Genomic DNA, 17,618 nt, shown 5'->3' on the forward strand with positions numbered 1-17,618 from the left:
ATGGGAATCTAATAGAGATGAGCGAGCATACTCACTAAGGGCAATTGCTCGATCGAGCATTGCCCTTAGCGAGTACCTGCCCGCTTGGAAGAAAAGACTCGTCTGCCGGCGGGAGGCGGGGAGCGGCGGGGGGGAATGGAGGGGAGATCTCCCTCTCCTGCCCCCCCCCCCCCCCCCGCTCCCTCCTGCTCACTCCCGCAACTCACTGCTCCCCCACGCCGGCAGCCGAACCTTTTCTTCCGAGCGGGCAGGTACTCGCTAAGGACAATGCTCGATTGAGTAATTGCCCTTAGCGAGTATGCTCGCTCATCTCTAGAATCTCCATTTTTGTGTTGAAAAAGAAGGACAAACGATGAATTTGCATTATGTTTAAGGCGCATACCACACAGTTATCAAGAAAGATGAACAACACTATAATAAATATATGTAATACGGTATACGGTAGAAAATTCTTAAGATCAGCATATGTAACTTCTATATTTTATTGTGGTGACATTGATGGGGAGAATTACAGTTTTTGTGATTTATGTTTGTACCACTTTTATTGCATGATACCATTAAGTCTGTTGCATTATTTCATAGTTAAATGCTCATCGCATTGGGATTTCAAGTTAAAACATCCTTCCAGTTATGAGGAAATAAATGTGCGGTATTAAGAAGCCATATGCACATTAAGTATAATAATAACTGCCTCTTTTCCCATAAACATCGCCCAAAATAGTTGTGTAAAATGCAGCATGAATAAATAATGAGGCAAATGTATAAATAATCCATAGAACAAAAATGTGGCAGGTTTGTGGTGTTAAATGGATCCAGTAAATGGCAAAAGATAATTTGTGCACAGGCCTCCCATGTGTCTTTCGATTAAGACAAGTTACATCATTGGCACTAATGCAGGTTGTTAGTAAATTTAGCCCCAGAGCACACTGGTCTTTCATTATTAATGCAGACTTCATTAATTATCAACAGAAATGCAAGACACTATTTTATCCACTTTATTGGTTACTGTAGCTGCAAGTTAAAGCTCTTGCCATGTAGCTTTTAGAACTGAGTAGGCATCGGAAGAAGAGCCATTTTCTCCGTCCCTAGGGCACAACATCATAGTGACATGATCATTTGGGTTGTAAAAAAAAAAATCTGCTATCAGGATAATGACAGGCTTATGCAGATTTCCATTCATTAGGTTAATCTCTGATGTTCTAGTGTTATGAGCAGTGTAGAAATGTCAAGTCAGTTAAAGGGCCATCATTATTATTATCAATAATAGTAACTATTGCAGATGGACAGATATTTCCATAATGCTATATGTAACCTTAATAAAAAATCACCAGTAAATATGTCTGCAAGAACTTGAGTTATTCTCTTCTAGAAGACTCTTGAAGATTCTAGTCAACAGAGCTGGGTGATTTGGCTGAAAATTAAAATCTTTTTTTTTTTTTTTTTTCAATCGCTTTTCGATTTCAAGATTTTGACGCTCAGTCACACGGGCGCATCAGCACCCGTACACCGCGCCGATACGCCTGTGTGACTGACAGTTAGAAGACGGTCGTACCTGAAGACGGACGTCTCTCTGCAGCGCTGATGAAAGAACACATGACCGACAATGAAGCCGGTCACATGTTCTTTCCTCCGGCGCTGCAGAGAGACCTCCGTCTTCAGGTACGGCCGTCTGCTACCTGCAGTAACACGGGCGCCGATGCCCCCTTGTGACTGATCCCTGATTTTGATCTCAATTTTTTTTCTTTTTTGCTAAACAAGCTAAAAATACATAGACACGATTTCTACATAAGGGAATCTCATACAAAGCAATTCCTTTAATATATACTGATTATCAAAATTGCGTGGGACAAGTCGTGATAATCAGAACTCATCAGGGAATTGCTGTGTACAAGATTTTATGTACAAGAACAGAGTATGGACTTTATATACACAAGAAGGATGGGGTTCCCCGCTCAATAGTCATCCCAGCCTTACCCCCATATTCTATGCACACTGCCCACTCAATCCAACCCCTATGCACTATGCCACTATGCACACACCACATCCCAGTCTCCTATCTCATCACATCCTCCATATATTGTCCTCCCCCTTCATCACAGCCTCTATATACTTTATACTTTTCTCAGCACAATAAATCATCAACTTGTAATATAACCAAAAATGGCATTTCCTGCAGGATTCAATCTGTCCTTACGACTACTATTAGGTCTTGACTTTCATGAGCAGCAGTCAACTTTAGACCTTCTTCTTCTGCTTCTTGTTCCTCTTCTTATTATCCTTAACATTTTCCCTCTTCAGTCTCCATTGTATCGACAAGCCATACCATTATTACTACATTTTCTAAGATCCCTTTGTCAATGATGAAAGTAATGAGCTTGGAGTAGCTTGGAGTGGGTCACGCCTGGAGGTGGTGACCCTTTTTAAACAGAGACAAGAGTAACTCAGAGGGCATCACTATTGGATCATATGAGCCTTCTGACCAGATGGAAACCAGTTTTATACACAGAAAGTAAAAAATAAATTGACGTATTGGTGTAGAACGCATATATCTTTATTCACCCAAGTTCTTCTTTAATGAAAAACTGTAAAGTGATTCTTTTTATTCCTGCTAGTGCCGGAGACAAACGTTTTCTTGTTATTAAAAAGCATAGAAAGCTTGCAATACACATATGGAACATTGTAAGCCAGCAGCCATCTTCCTAGAAGAAACCTTATGTGTGGACTTATTGGAGGTGCATTGTTATTATGCACTACTAACCCTTCTTCAGGCTTTGGCTTTGCTGTGTCAGTGTCCACTTATATAAGCAAGTTCACTTTGATTATATGATATTTTTTAAGTGGCTTGAACATAATTAAATACAATTCAGCCAACATTTACAGTATATTTATTAGTTAGGAATTCTTAATGGCGTTTTATAACCATAAATCTGTATCAATAGTTGATGGAAATTTGATTCACATGAATTTTTCCAATACCAGCTGATCAGGTTTGTGTTGAGCCTTAGAAAAAGCAGGACTTTAGGCAATGTACAAAGATACATGATCCCTATATCACAGGGCCTCGTGTGACGCAGAGTGTTAAGGCAAAAATGCAGTCCTAAGCTCTTGCTCACGACCTGAAGGTTGTGAATTCAATCCCCACTTGGTTCAGATAGCCGGCTCAAGGTTGACTCAGTCTTCCATCCTTCTGAGGTCGGTAAAATGAGTACCCAGCTTGGTGGTAAGGTAATAAATAGATTACGTGAAAGTGCTGCGGAATAAGTTGGCGCTATACAAATAACAAGATTTTTTTATTTTCTTCATAGGCATCAATTGAGGTTATCAGTGGTTAGAACCCCATCAATCAGAAATTGATAGCATATGTAATTGACACGTCACCAATGTTTATTACTGGAAAGCCAATTTCATTAATAATATCAGGGTGTAACTTTATTTTTATCATTAATATGGTTACATATTTTGCCTCACTTCACATTTGTAGCAAGGAACATATTTTACATATGACTTTATGTGTTTTAGAGCATCAGTAGGACAGCAACGGATATTTGTCTAATTAGAATAGTTGGTCACAATCGTCTCAGTGGCTAGCATGGTTGTTTTTTGTGTGTGTGTTTGAGCTTTTACCTCCTCAGGGTCTCATTATAACACATACCTTGAGTTTGGAAGAAACCGCACCACAGACTTCTTTTTCAATGCAAATTCAGGTATGATCTTTAATTGAACAAGAATTTACCTAGGTTGCATATATTTGTTAACCCTTTCCAATCCAATTTGTATCCTGGTTTTCCTAGGGGGCTTACTCTTTTTTTGCCATTATACAACGGCGCTATCTGCTGGCTAAAGCCAGTACTGCATGAGGTGACACATTGGATAGGCTCCGACAGCATAGAGGCTGGCAATATACAGTAAGAGAACCCCGACAGACGTCTTCCAACATCGGAGCTGTACAACCTTAAATCATAATGTCTACAGACGTCAGACAGTGGATTGGAAAGGGTTAAAGCTTTTTTGTGGCAACGTTTTGGACTTGTTTGTCATTTGCTCTTTGTCAGACTATTAGCAGAATGAAGGATAATAAGTCAATGAATGCCCTATCCAGGAGAGGAACAGTGGATAGGGGTCGGAACCCCCAAGCAATTCCACTGTGGATCCCACCATGAGGTACCCATGCTTGTTTTGAACCCCACCCACTATTCCCCTCTTGGATAGGGGATTTCAATAATCTTGTATCCTTCATTCTCTTAAGCCTGATGAAGGACAACTAAGTCTGAAATGTTGGTAAAAGACATTTAACCAATCTTTGGAACCCATGTATTCTCTTGTTCAATAAAGATCATAACTGAATTTGCATCAAAAAATGGAATCTGTGGGATGGGTTCTTCCATCTTCGTATTGTTTTTAACTGTTCTAGATTCTGAGCCATCTGTGTTATTTAAAAATCTGGCCGGTGCATGACCACCGCTGTGAACTACTGACATAGCTTACAGGTCATTACACAAACTTAGTTACACCAAGCCAATGCAAAACAAAGTCTTTAACTTAATATAGAGTATAATAGATCAAACTTGTCCTCTGTGATTTTGCAGGTAAAACAGATTTATCTTTTTTAGAAAGGCATTAGAGGTGACATTTAGCAGTGGCTTTCCAGCGTGTCCTTAAGAGTGCTTTTCCCATATGAATATAAGCAGGAGAAGAAGCATTGCAGGTCACCTGTCGCGGTTATGTCACTAAATGTCATGCAGCTGCCCCAACTGTATATATAATTGTTGTCTATAGATTCCCACTTACCATTGTCTCTGATTTTATGCAGGATAATAGAAAACAACCAGTTCGCTTGCAGCTGTGACATCCGTTGGATACAGATTGCTTATATGAAAAATGAGGCAAGCTTGAGGGAGCAAAACCTTTTCTGTACGATGAGAAACCACAATATCACACTACACAGAATGAATATCTCCCAGTGTGGTGAGTACTTACAGTAGAAATATGATCCTCTATGTTCAGCATACTGGTTGGATTCCACTTCTAAGGGCGCCGAATTTTTTCTAAAAAAAAATGACTTACCCAAGAAAGTATTGTCACTTCTCAACATAATCATGCTCTTAAAGGGGTTTTCCCAGGGAGAATACTATTGATGACCAATGCTCAGAATTGGTCATCAGTAGTTCATCGGCTGGGGTCCGTCGCTCAGGACCCTGACAGATCAGCTGATTTTGTACCCACTGACAGTGTCACAATTACACAGAAGTTGGAGCAAAAGCAGTGGAAGTCTCCACGCCGACCTCTGTGTAGTGGCCGGCGCATGTAACTGCAGGTACAGCTCGTGTTGATTTCAAGGAGAGCCATGCTTGCAGTTACAAGCGCCGGCCACTACACAGACATCAGAGCAGAGACTTCCACTCCGACCTCTGTGTAATTGTGGGGCTGTCAGGGGCACACAATCAACTGATCGATCGGGGTTCTGAGCGACTAAGCCCAGCCATTCAACTATTGATGTCCTATCCTGAGGATAGGTCATCAATAGTATTCTCCCTGGAAATCCCCTTTAACATACACATTTTTCACAACATCGAAGCCATGATTGTATAACTGCTGTAAATGCTTCTTAAGGCCTCATGCCCACAAGCGTTATTTCACTACGTATTACGCATACGATACACGCCCACATTGTACACGGTGAATGGAGTCAATGAAAGTACATTGACATCAAAGATCTCCCCAATTAAATCTTCTTTAATGCATGCATAATATATCAAAATTAATTTTGACAGTAGCCTTAGGTTGCTTCTAGCAGTTCAATAAGAAACAATGTTGAGACAGTCCCCTCCTATTATTGGTGTCAAAGAGAAAAGAAAATGGGAAGATGGCGCAATGCCTCTTCAATGCCACTTATTGGAAGGCAGCATTGCTGCAAGTCAATGTCAGACTTTTTAACAAACCTTGCAACAATGACTGGGAATTTGAGCCAAAGCCAGAGTGTTCTCCAGAAGTAAAGCATAATCCCTTATTAGTATGCGGTAGATTTAAAGCTTGGCTCCTGAGAGGCCTCTGAAGTGGGTTAAGAAGGGTATTGCTTCTCCTTATGCAGAACACCTAGAAGGTGTAGGACACTTATAAGGCCATGCATGCTCCTCTGGGAAATATGTAACTAGCAAGATGGAACAATACCTCCACAATGCCACCTGGCTTTGGCTCAAATTCCCAGTCACTGTTACAAGACTTGTTAAAAGGTCTGATATTGATTTGCTGGAATGCTGCCTACTAATAGGTGACACTATAGAAACATTGTTCTAACTTGTCATTTACATATTTCCCAGAAGACCATGCACGGCCTTATAAGCCTCCTCAGACCTTTTAGGTGCTCTCCTTAAGGAGAACCAGCAATCTTCCTTGCCCAGAGGAAAGCAAATGACAGATAAATGCTAGACATAAGGCATTTGCCTTTGTATGTCTCCCCGCTAGAAGTCAAAAGAATAAAACAACATAACAATTGCGCCTTGAAAAGACTCAGCGACTCCGAAATACAATGCATAACCACATTGTGAGTGAGAATTCATAACTCCCCACTGCTTTATCTACAATTGGCCATAAAATCTATGTAAAATACTAAAATAGTGAAGTCGGTCCTAAGGATGGAGAGGGGAGATATATCAGCAGGGCTGAATCCCCCGTTCTACACAGTGTGATTCTCAGCTAACATAATAGTAGAGCGATGTCCCCTCCATATCACAGCGGAGTATATAATCTAAAATCATTGTCGAAGAATGAGCTCTTACTGTTTGTATATGGCTCGGTGCTCTCGTATCAGTTGTCTCTTTCATCTGAAGTTTGTTCTTTAAGAGACAATAAAACACGTTGTTTTCAGTATGCAGGTACGATGCTGATTTGAATTATGTTATCACAGTTCCTCGTGGCACTGAGCATCTTAATATATTCCGGCCTTCTTGTCTTCCTAGAGGATTAGCTGCTGTTATCGAGATAAATAATTCTCCCTGCCACTCAGAGTTCTATTCTGCGCCACCTGCCAACAGGTGTTAAAGAATATGTGATCAATATAATCAGCTTAGTGCAACAGTTTAAGGTTCTTTCATTATGTTTGCAAAAAAATGTAAAACCTCAAGACGATCCCTTATTTTCAAGTACTTTTTTTGTCGCTCTGTGAGCCACGGATGTAAATCCTCCGCCTTAATGTATTCCTGGTAGCATCTCTGGATTAGGAACCCGGAGCAATTACAATTGTTGATCACATTGTTGTGAATAGGTTTTATTTTTTTCCAGCTCATATCAGCAAAGGCTTCAAGATTAAAAATTGTGCCTATTAGGGGAATGCAATATAATGACTAAATTGTCCACTGGGAATTAAGATAGGAGAAGATGCAGCACTTTGCTGTTTGGAAGGATGACATGAAACCATATCTGGGGATAATCAGATTTTTAGAGGTATACTTTACATTTGTGAACTGGTGAACTCCAGAGCAAATCTTATTTTGCAAGAAGAGGTAAGACGTCATGTGGCTATAAGCTGTTAATTTTTTATTTTTTTTCCAGATGTCCCGGAGGTCAGTGTCAGTCACAGTAGTTTGGAGGTACATGAAGGGGATAATGCTGTGGTTACATGTAATGGCTCTGGGTCACCTTTACCGGATGTGGATTGGACTGTTTCACACCTCCATTCAATTAGCACACATCAGGTAGGAATTAAAATCTACAGATTATATCCATGGATGGATACGTAGTCAATAAGATGACAAAGAGCATAAATCAATCTACTGCAAGCTACAGTACCAGAAAACTAGTACAGACCTTTCTAATTCTCTATTTCCTCTTTCAAAAAGTTATCCAGAACTCTTGTAAATTAATTTAAGGGTAATGTCTTGTGCAAGGGCTGTGTACGGTGGGACAGCGAGTCCCTGCAAGTTTATATTAGGCACTCTGTGCCGGCACATACTGTAGTGCCCCTATGGGTATTGTAGTTAGGGGCAATGGTTCTAAAATAAATTACCACCATAATAAAGCATGCTGTCAAGATCAGACAATTTAGGTCTACTGTATCACAGACTGGTTTGACTTTAATCTTGAGGTAATATTTAAGGTACCGAGCCTTCACTCTTTAAAACCCATCAGTTGGGATGTAGGCTTTGTTGTGTGGTCCCCAGGCTGTTACTCAAGAGGTGGTCCCGGTATTGTGGCAGCTGACATTACTTAATCTTCATGTGGTACCATGGGGTCTGTTTGACCCCAGCCTTGTTCATTGTAGCCTTGCACTTTGAAAATAGTACCACATGAGGGTTAAGGCTTAGGAATAGTACCGGAGGTGTGAACAGGAGCATAGTCAAACAATCTAAGTTGGGACAAGCGGCACACTTCAGCACAAGGACCAAAGCCAGAAGTTGAGTCATGGAGAGCAGTTAAAATACGTAAAATCAGGCTAGAGGACAGGTTAGGCAGTGGTCTATATAACACGCCGAGATCGGAAGCAGAGACAGGAATTTGGTCAGTATAAGAAACTAAAGTCAGGGAATCGATGAAACAGAACACATGAATAGCACCTTGAGCAGACCACAAATACCTTGGTAGTCAGGCATTCTACATAGTGGAAGGATACTGGATATAGCCAGGCATGAAAGCTGATTGCCTGAGGACCAAATTGTTTGGGCACACTGGCTTTTTAAGAATACAGCTGGATGTGACACCCTTTTGGGAAGCTGTAAATTCCAATGCAGATGCAATGGAAAGAGACATAATTTTTCTTTCAAAAAGTAAAATTACAATGGGAGGACTAATGTCAGCACTGACATGGGGGACGACGACAGGGGAGGTAAGTGTAACACTAAAGCCCAATTTACATGCAAAGATGATTGGTCAAAATTCCTCAGAAACTGACAGTTTTGAGCGATCATTTTGCATTTTGCATTAGGTACTAATGGGCTAATCAGCCCATTAGTAGCTAACTAGCTTCATTTGCATGTATTTAGAGAACAGCAGGTGGTCTGTTCTCTAAATATATCTGCTTTGTTCTGCCATGGGCTGCATACAATGCTAGCAGCGCTGCCTGCGGAGAACACAGCATGCCGTCGCTGTTATCAGGGGCAAGGATTTTATGCTGACTTGAAGTCAGCGATGAACGAAGAGTGCACAGTAAGTGCAGGATGGGCGCACATTTACAAGCAATGGCTATTGTTCAAAAGCCATTGTTTGGACAAATTTTGAGCGATAATCGTTGCTTGTAAATCAGCCTTTACATCCCTGGGCTCAGCAGGTCACCTACTTTTAGCCCATAAGCTTAGCTTACAGGGCTAAAAGTAGGTGACAGATCCCTTTAAGCCATTGAAAAAGCTATTGTTATCCTAACAATGAGTAAATTAGCTTATCTTAGGAAAGGGTAAATAAACAAGTTAAACATTGCTATAGATGTAGTACAGCCAATGTATCTCATATTGACAGGCTATTGAGCCAAGAAGTAACAGCTTGGTGTGGCCATGCTATTAGTGTAGAGTGTCCTCCATTCAAACTACACAAATTCAGGTGGAGATGCGTCAAAACACAATACATGTAGTGCAAGGAATGGGTATGTGCGAAGAGTTGTGTGGAGAGGCTAAAAAAATTGTAGGTACTGTTCTTGATATAAAAGGGGGTGAAGCATAGCCACATATAATTGAAGAAGAGGTGTGAGAATAATCTAGTCATGGTCAGAGGCGTAACTTAAAGCTTCTGGGCCCCAATGCAAAATGTGTAGCAGGGCCCCTAATTATAATGTTTTATTAATAGTATTGGGCTCCCTATATGGAGAAGAGAGGCCTTATGGGCCCCCTAAAGATCCTGGGCCCGGATGCGACTGCATCCCCTGCACCCACTATAGGTACACCCCTGGTCATGGTTCTATAGGTCGCTATTACCAGCATAGAACAGCAATACAGAAGAGAAATAATAGACCCAACAGAAATAAGCAGATAATGTTAAGTAGGTCTTGGACACATTTTTAATTGAACTTTTTTCTGTTTTCCCTGGAATATGATTGTAAATCATGGCATGCACTAGTACTTAGATTACCGTCTGCACCAATGATCTGAGCTGTTCTCAAGGACATGGTGACACATATGCTCCTTTTTATGGTTTACTTGAAGTCATACAGCAAAGGCTTTGACTAACTTTTGAGTGAAGTAAAAAAGCTGAGTGCGTCAGAAGTTTGGATCTAACTTTTTTAGCTGTCACACAAAGTATTATATAGATAATTTTGCAAAGTGCTGCTTGGCTGAGCAGTTGTGCAGCGACCTGAATCAGTAATCTCCTATTTATATTTTATAGGGGTGGGAACCTTGTCCATCCTTTTTAGTGAAGTGCAGGCAAGAAGGTCAAGAGACTTAGTATGGCATCTGTTCCATCTGAGTCCCGCAGTACGGATGTACAGTAACTGCATTTGTCCTGTCTTGTCTATTACTCGGAGCATGTCAGATGTATCAGGCTAAACCTGTCACTTGTCTCTTTTCATTCTCTTTCTCTTTCCGCTGAAACTCATCTTATACTCTTTTTTTCTGTTGTGACAGAACCATCACCTACATTTTATGCAGAGCAGAGAAATAGCAGCTGAATGTTATATGATTCACAAAAGTATGCACAGCAATTAACACATTCCATACAGATGGCATTAAAATGAACTGCTATGCTTTAGAAAGACTTTGGGCCCCTTCACATGAGCGTATGCGCAAAAATGCTTGCGTCACCGCAACACATTTGCACCATGAATGATGTGCTTTGCATGCATTTTGGCGCATATTAGTTCACATGGCCACAGGACAGAACTATCCATGATTTTAAAGGCTTTTTAGCCTAATGAGTTTCAGATCTGTTCTTTTTCCTGTGGAATTGTTGCAAAGCATATTTCACAATTGTGCACATACTGAGTTTGAATTGTTGCACTTCCCTTAGGATGAACCTATTGAAATCAATGAGTTCCATTTTCTGTGCATCATGCAGGCAAATTTTGCATGTGCAAATACAGTCTTCTGAAGCCACCCTTAGGGTGGACACCCACTGGTGATTTTTTTTCCACAGCGGTGCAAGACTAAAGTTAAAAAGAAAAAAATCGGCATGACGCCGGGATATCGGCAGTCTTTTCAATGGGGCCAGCAGCAGCAGCGCTAGCCCCATTGAAAAGAGATGGAGAATGTCAGGGACTTCTGCCACAGCTGTGAAAGCTGTGGCAGGAGTTTCCTTCATCCCCACGGGGACTGCGGGGATGAAGGAATCCTCTGCCACAGCTATTCATTCATGAATAGCTATGAATAGCAAAGGGATATGTGTGATTGGCTGAGCGCTCAGCCAATAGCTTAGCAGTAGCTGCTATTGGCTGAGCCCTCAGCCAATCTGCACAGCCCTTTCAGGAGGCGGGGATTTTTAAATCCCCGACTGCTGAAAGAGCTTAATAGCAGTGCCGGGGAGCCAGCAGGAGGACGCGGCTGAGCGCAGGAGAGGTGAGTAATATATATTTTTTTTTTTACACACCTATTGATGATTATCAGGGAAGGGCTTATATTTCAAGCCCTACCCTGATAATCATTCTGCGGGGCTTGGCAGAAAGCATTGATTTCAATGGGATCGGCAGCAGTGCCGATCCCATTGAAAGCAATGGAATAGAATGCCGCGGACTTCTGCCACAGCTGTGACAGCTGTGGCAGAGGATTCCTTCATCCCAGCGGTCCCCGCGAGGTTGAAGGAAACTCCTGCCACAGCTGTCACAGCTGTGGCAAAAGTCCGCGGCATTCTCCCTATGCTTTCAATGGGGCTAGCGCTGCTGTCGCTGGCCCCATTGAAACCACTTGCGATATGCCGTTTCTATACCGGCGTCTTTCTTGCGCTGCGATGCAAGAGTTTTCTTGTGCTCTCGCAGCGCAAGAGAGAAAATATCGCAAGTGAGCGTCTACCCTTACACTCATCGTAGGACAATAGATTATCTGCTGAAATCCCTTCATAAAGCCTAAGATGGATTTTATCAATGTCTTCCAGTATATGAGCTCTCCAGAACTGAGCACAGAATCCCAGATGTGGTCTCACCAGAGCTCTATACAGTGGGATCACAATCTCCTTCTTTCTACTGGTTATACCTCTAGCTATTCAGCTAAACATCTTATTTGATTTTTGTACTGCCAGACTGTGCTATGGACTCATTTTGAGGTAGTTAGAAATCTTAAGTCCTGGATGACACAGAACAGCTGATACAATATGCAGATTGAGGATTTCTTTTTTCCAAGTGCATTATCTTCTATTTGGAAACACTGAAGTGTTTATCAGTATTTTGAACCTCAGAGGGCCTGGGCGGGACTGCTAATTAATACCCCTCCATAATTACACCCCTGATCAATTTTGTATAATTGCTATTGCTTATTATTATGTTCATATTTTTGGAAATATAGGCAAAGACATTTGCAATACCGACAACATTGTGATATGACCAGACCCGCCATCTTGGGGACCTTTATTAGGAAAAGTATTTTTCCTGATAACCCTATAATTTTTGCAAACGGACATTTTTAATTGCAGTAACTAGTTGAAATTAGATGGTGGATAAGTGAATATTTACTCATAGATAAGTGATCACTCATGGATAAGTGATAGACTACATTTTCTATGCAAACACTAGCACAATGCCTTGCTAATGGACAATGATGGACCTCATTAAATATCAGTGTTCCAGTACTTTTTAACAGCAAGATTAGCACTGCAGAAAGTCCTGTTCTTATCAAAAATACCAGGAAGCTTGATCATGATTATTATGTGACCCAAAAATGCTATTCTCAATAGAGTCTAAAGGCCCATTTACACGTAACAATTAGCACTCAAAATTTGTTCAAAGGACTGAAAATGAGCGATAATCGTTACATGTAAACGCGGGCATCGTACACTTTTCGTTTGAATGATGATTCTAAGGTAAACTTAAAATCCATCTTTCAGATGCTAAGAGATAAAGTGTCGCTCAATAGACCGTATGCTATTATCTCCATGGGAGGTGGCAGATAACATTGTAATTTGCCAGAGCAACGCAGCTGTGTGCACAGCTGGGTGTGCAACTATTCACATGCTGGGCTCTGCAAACAGCTCCTGGAGGCCCTTTTAGATGCAAATGAATATAATAAAGTGTTAATGGACATTAACACATTATGCAAATAAATCGCAAAATCTTTTAACCCTTTCCAATCCACTGTCTGATGTCTGAAGACATTCTAATTGAAGGCTGTACAGCTTTGATGTCGGAAGACATCCGGCAGGGTATTCTTACTGTATATTACTGACTATTCTGTTGTCGGGGGGCCTCTCCAGCATGTCCCATACCGCAGTACTGGCTCTAGCCAGCAGATGGTGCCATTGTATAATGGCAGAAAAAGAGAGCCCTCTAGGAAAGCCTGAATCCAAAATTGGACTGCAAAGGGTTAATCTTTCAGTTTTTTTGAAAGATTATCTTTGCATGTAAATGGCACTTTAGCCATATACTGTATGATGTTATGAAGATTAATGTTTGTCTTTTCAAGACTTGACCACTTTATTAGAGGCACCCACCTTTCTGCTAGATGTTTATCATTTTAATCACACCATTCTTAATATACTGTCAAAGTTATTGGCAGTTTTTGAAATACTGGCTCCAGCTAGTTTAGCACCAATGACCAGGCCTCATTTAACCCCTTAATGACACGGCCATTTTTCTTTTTCCATTTTCGTTTTTTCCTCCCCCCATTAAAAAAATCATAACTCCTTTATTTATCCATCCACGTCACTGTATGAGGGCTTGTTTTTTGCGGGACTAGTTGTATTTTTCAATGGTGCTATTTAAAGTACCATATAATGTACTGAAAAACTTTTAAAAAATTCTAAGTGGAGTGAAATGAAAAAAAAAACGACATTTTGCCATCTTTTAGTGCGTCTTGTTTCTACGGCGCACAAATGGCAACAAAAACGACATGATAACTTTATTCTATGGGTCGGTACGATTACTACGATGCCAAACTTGTATAGGTTTTTTTTCACTATACTCCTCTTTTTTTCTTTAAAAGACATAAAATTTTTTTCAATTATTTTCTGTCGTCATTTTGTGCGCGCGATAACTTTTTTATTTTTCCGTCGACGTAGTTGAGCAAGGTCTCATTTTTTGCGGGATGTCCTGTAGTTTCTGATAGTACCATTTTGGAATACATATGACTTTTTGATCGCTTTTTATTGCGTTTTTTCTGGGAGACAGGGTAACTAAAAAAGTGCATTTCTGGCGTTCTTCATTTTTTTTTTCGGACGACATTCACCGTGCGGGAAAAATTATGTGCTACTTTTTGATAGATCGGACTTTTACGGACGCGGTGATACCAAATACATATTTTTAATTTATTATTTAGATTTTTTAATAATAGATATGGCAAAAGTGGGGTGATTTAAACTTTTACAACTTTTTTTTTCAATATAAAAAAACTTAATTGATTCTTTCTTTTACTTTACTTTGAAGTCCCCCTGGGGGACTTTAACATGCGATGCTTTGATCGCTCCTGCAGTATGACGTAATGCTATAGCATTACGTCATACTGCTTTTTGACAGGCAGCCTATGAAGCCACCCCACGGGGATGGCTTGATAGGCAATCTGTTAAGGCAGCCCTGGGGCCTTTCATTAGGCCCCCAGCTGCCATGACACCTGCACAGCTCCCCCGATCTGACCGCGGGGGGGGGGGCGCGGGACCCCCAAACGATGTTCGGGGGATTTAAATGCCGCTGTCAGAATTGACAGCGGCATTTAAATGGTTAATAGCCGCGATCGGCCACGCGGCCGCTCGCGGCTATTGCCCGCGGGTGTCAGCTGTTATAAACAGCTGATGCCCGCACTGTATGAAGAGAGGTTGCCACGCAACCTCTCTTCATACATACCCCGACGCTCCATGACGTACCGGTACGTCATTTGTCGTTAAGGGGTTAAAGTCATTCAGATCATACAATGTTTCTATCCTAATGTGGATTCACATTGAATTTGATCCATAGAAAACTTGTTCACTTGATCTTATGCTGTACTCTGGTGTCACATATCTAATTCCCATACAGGGAAGATTCAATAGTGAAAAGGCAGGCGCCTGTAATAGAGATGAGCGAACGTGCTCGTTTAGGACAATTACTCGATCGAACATCGCCTACTCGGGCGAAAAGATTCGGGGGGCGCCCGGGTGGAGCGGGGTGTAGCAGGGGGGAACAGGGGGGAGCTTTCTCTCCCCCCCCCCTCCCCACCGCAACCCCCCGGCGCCCCCGAATCTTTTCGCCCGATTAGGCAGTTACTCGAAAAAAGCGATGCTCAATCGAGTAATTGCTCTAAACGAGCACGTTCGCTCATCTCTAGTCTGTAATAAAGTGGCCATTCAATATATTTGGTCTGTAATATGTAGCAATTTTTAACAATTGTTGTTAGAAGACAGATCAGAAGCAAAAAGCGGAGGTAGAATGTCAGCAAAGATATCAAGTCAATAAGAAGTTAGGAATACAATCACATATTGACTTATAGTCTACAGAACATGGGAATATTCTGCTACTTTATCCAAGAGTTGAGTAAAAGGTTAGTTTTATGATTTAAACTGGTGTTCTGCGCTCAGGAAAGAAATCAAAGGATTGTTATTAGGCAAGCTGCTAACATTACAGCCATTTTCAGCAATATACAGTATATCTGATGCATTTCAGACCCTTAATCATTACATGATTAAGGGCCAAGTGTTGACCTGGAATGAACAAGTGTGTATTTTTGGAGCAGCTGCAAAAAATAACAGTAGTAATAAAGATTATTTGGATTTTAGTACTAGATATCAACTTAATTCTGATTACCTTCTATGGACTCAATATGTCTGTGCACCTTAGTGAACCTGATATGATTGCAAACAGCCAGAGATTTGTGAGCTGATGGTCTGTTTTATTTGAATGCTTTGATTATTCGGCCTGTTTTTGCATCTAGAAGAGGCTTCACACAAACTCTAGTAAAGGTTGCTAATCATTTTCCACATCTACACTTTCTTGATTTCTCATTTTGGGATTTACATTGGCTTTATTATTGTATCATATACATAGTCCATACAGTAAGCTTATTAATCAAAAGGGAAACCGGGAACAAAGTATGGTCTACTAACAGATTCTTCTGAAATACTAGTTGGACTTATAGGATGTATAATATTTTGTCCTAAGTGTTAATAGTTGCAAATTAAAGTGATATGATTTCAAAAATAAAAGTTAGTTTTGTATAATGGAAATGTATACAATTTGTCAAATTTCTGTATCAATTATTCATGATTTTCAAGATCTCTCCTTGCTGTTATTTAAAAACAACTTTTATTATGTTTATTTCCAGTGTAAAACAATTCCGGTCATGTGATGAACATACAGTTGCTTTGAATACTACTGTAACCATAGTGTGCTGAGCACTTGTGTGTCTGTCACATGATTCAGACAAATATTCATTCACTGTAAGGGCTCGGTCAGATGACTGTGGTTTACACGCTACTTAGCAACATGTAAACCACGCTGCTGACATGCAAGGAATTCTGCACGTGAATTCCATCTCCGTGGAGCAGCCCGGTCACACATCTGTGATGCAGGAAGCCTGCTTCCATGTCTCCCATAGGAGTCTGTGGTAAGCACCCTGGGCAGCGTGCATCACGCAGCTGACAGGCGAGTCGGCACTCGCTGTCCGTTCTTTTGTAGAAGTGCAGATTCTGCACTTCTAAAAGGGGTCTGTGGGAGCACTTCCATAGCAGCCTGTTGGTTGCTATAGAAGCGTGGCTTACATGCTGCTGTACCAGTGTGTAAAACACGCTCATTTGACCTCGGCCTAAGGGCTTAGTCACACGGGAAGGAGACAGCCGCACTTCAGGACGGACGTCTCCCTGCAGCGCCGGAGGAAAGAACATGTGACCGGCTTCATTACCGGTCATGTGTTCTTTCTTCTGCGCTGCGGGGAGTCATCCATCCTGAAGTACGGCCGTCTTCTTCCTGCAGTAAGAGCACAGTCACATGGGTGCCGATGCGCCCGTGTGACTAAGCCCTAAGTTAGCAATAAAGGGTCTTGTTGTTTGACAGCAAGCCAAGATCTTACAATCTGCATGGAATTGATACAGAAAGTATTTAGAAACATTGCAAAACTTTTCATTTACAACTTTTTGTTGAAATAGTAACATTCTTTTAAAGTCTCATATTTATATCCAATGTTTGTAGTCCTTCACCCTCAGGTATAGAAACTAGGGCAGATAAAGAAGTCTCATTATTACGCATTCTAAGAAGTTATATCCCTTTTTAATGTCTTCATGATGGACAAGAAAATGAGAGATGTGATCTGATTGTTCTGCTTTTTTTCTGCATTAGTTCTTATACATGAGAACATTGTTCCCAGTTACTCATAAGCCGAAGACTAAGACAGTCATAAAAAAAAACCTTCTATAATAGAATGGCCTGTTCAATCTGTGCTGTTCATTTAAGGTAAAGCCAGGAAGTTTTCCATTAATGACATTAATAAGGTGTTCTTAGGTTTCTATTCTTCCATTGAACATAAGCCTTTGCATTAGATGATAACATCATATTCAATTTTGTTTGTTTTAGTCTTTCTAGATAACGTCTAAAACAC

General features: G+C 40.9%; 1 protein-coding gene across 1 annotated transcript in view; it reads left to right on the plus strand.

Moving 5' to 3' along the window:
* NTRK3 (neurotrophic receptor tyrosine kinase 3) overlaps window positions 1-17,618 on the plus strand; it is a 650,206-nt gene that overhangs the window by 335,548 nt on the left and 297,040 nt on the right. Inside the window, exons 6-7 of the mRNA XM_066592818.1 lie at window positions 4,811-4,965; window positions 7,549-7,691. Coding sequence (XP_066448915.1) covers window positions 4,811-4,965; window positions 7,549-7,691 — 298 coding nt within the window. The remainder of the gene's footprint in view (window positions 1-4,810; window positions 4,966-7,548; window positions 7,692-17,618) is intronic.

Source organism: Eleutherodactylus coqui, chromosome 2, assembly GCF_035609145.1.
Source record: "Eleutherodactylus coqui strain aEleCoq1 chromosome 2, aEleCoq1.hap1, whole genome shotgun sequence".
NCBI classification, from domain to species: domain Eukaryota; kingdom Metazoa; phylum Chordata; class Amphibia; order Anura; family Eleutherodactylidae; genus Eleutherodactylus; species Eleutherodactylus coqui.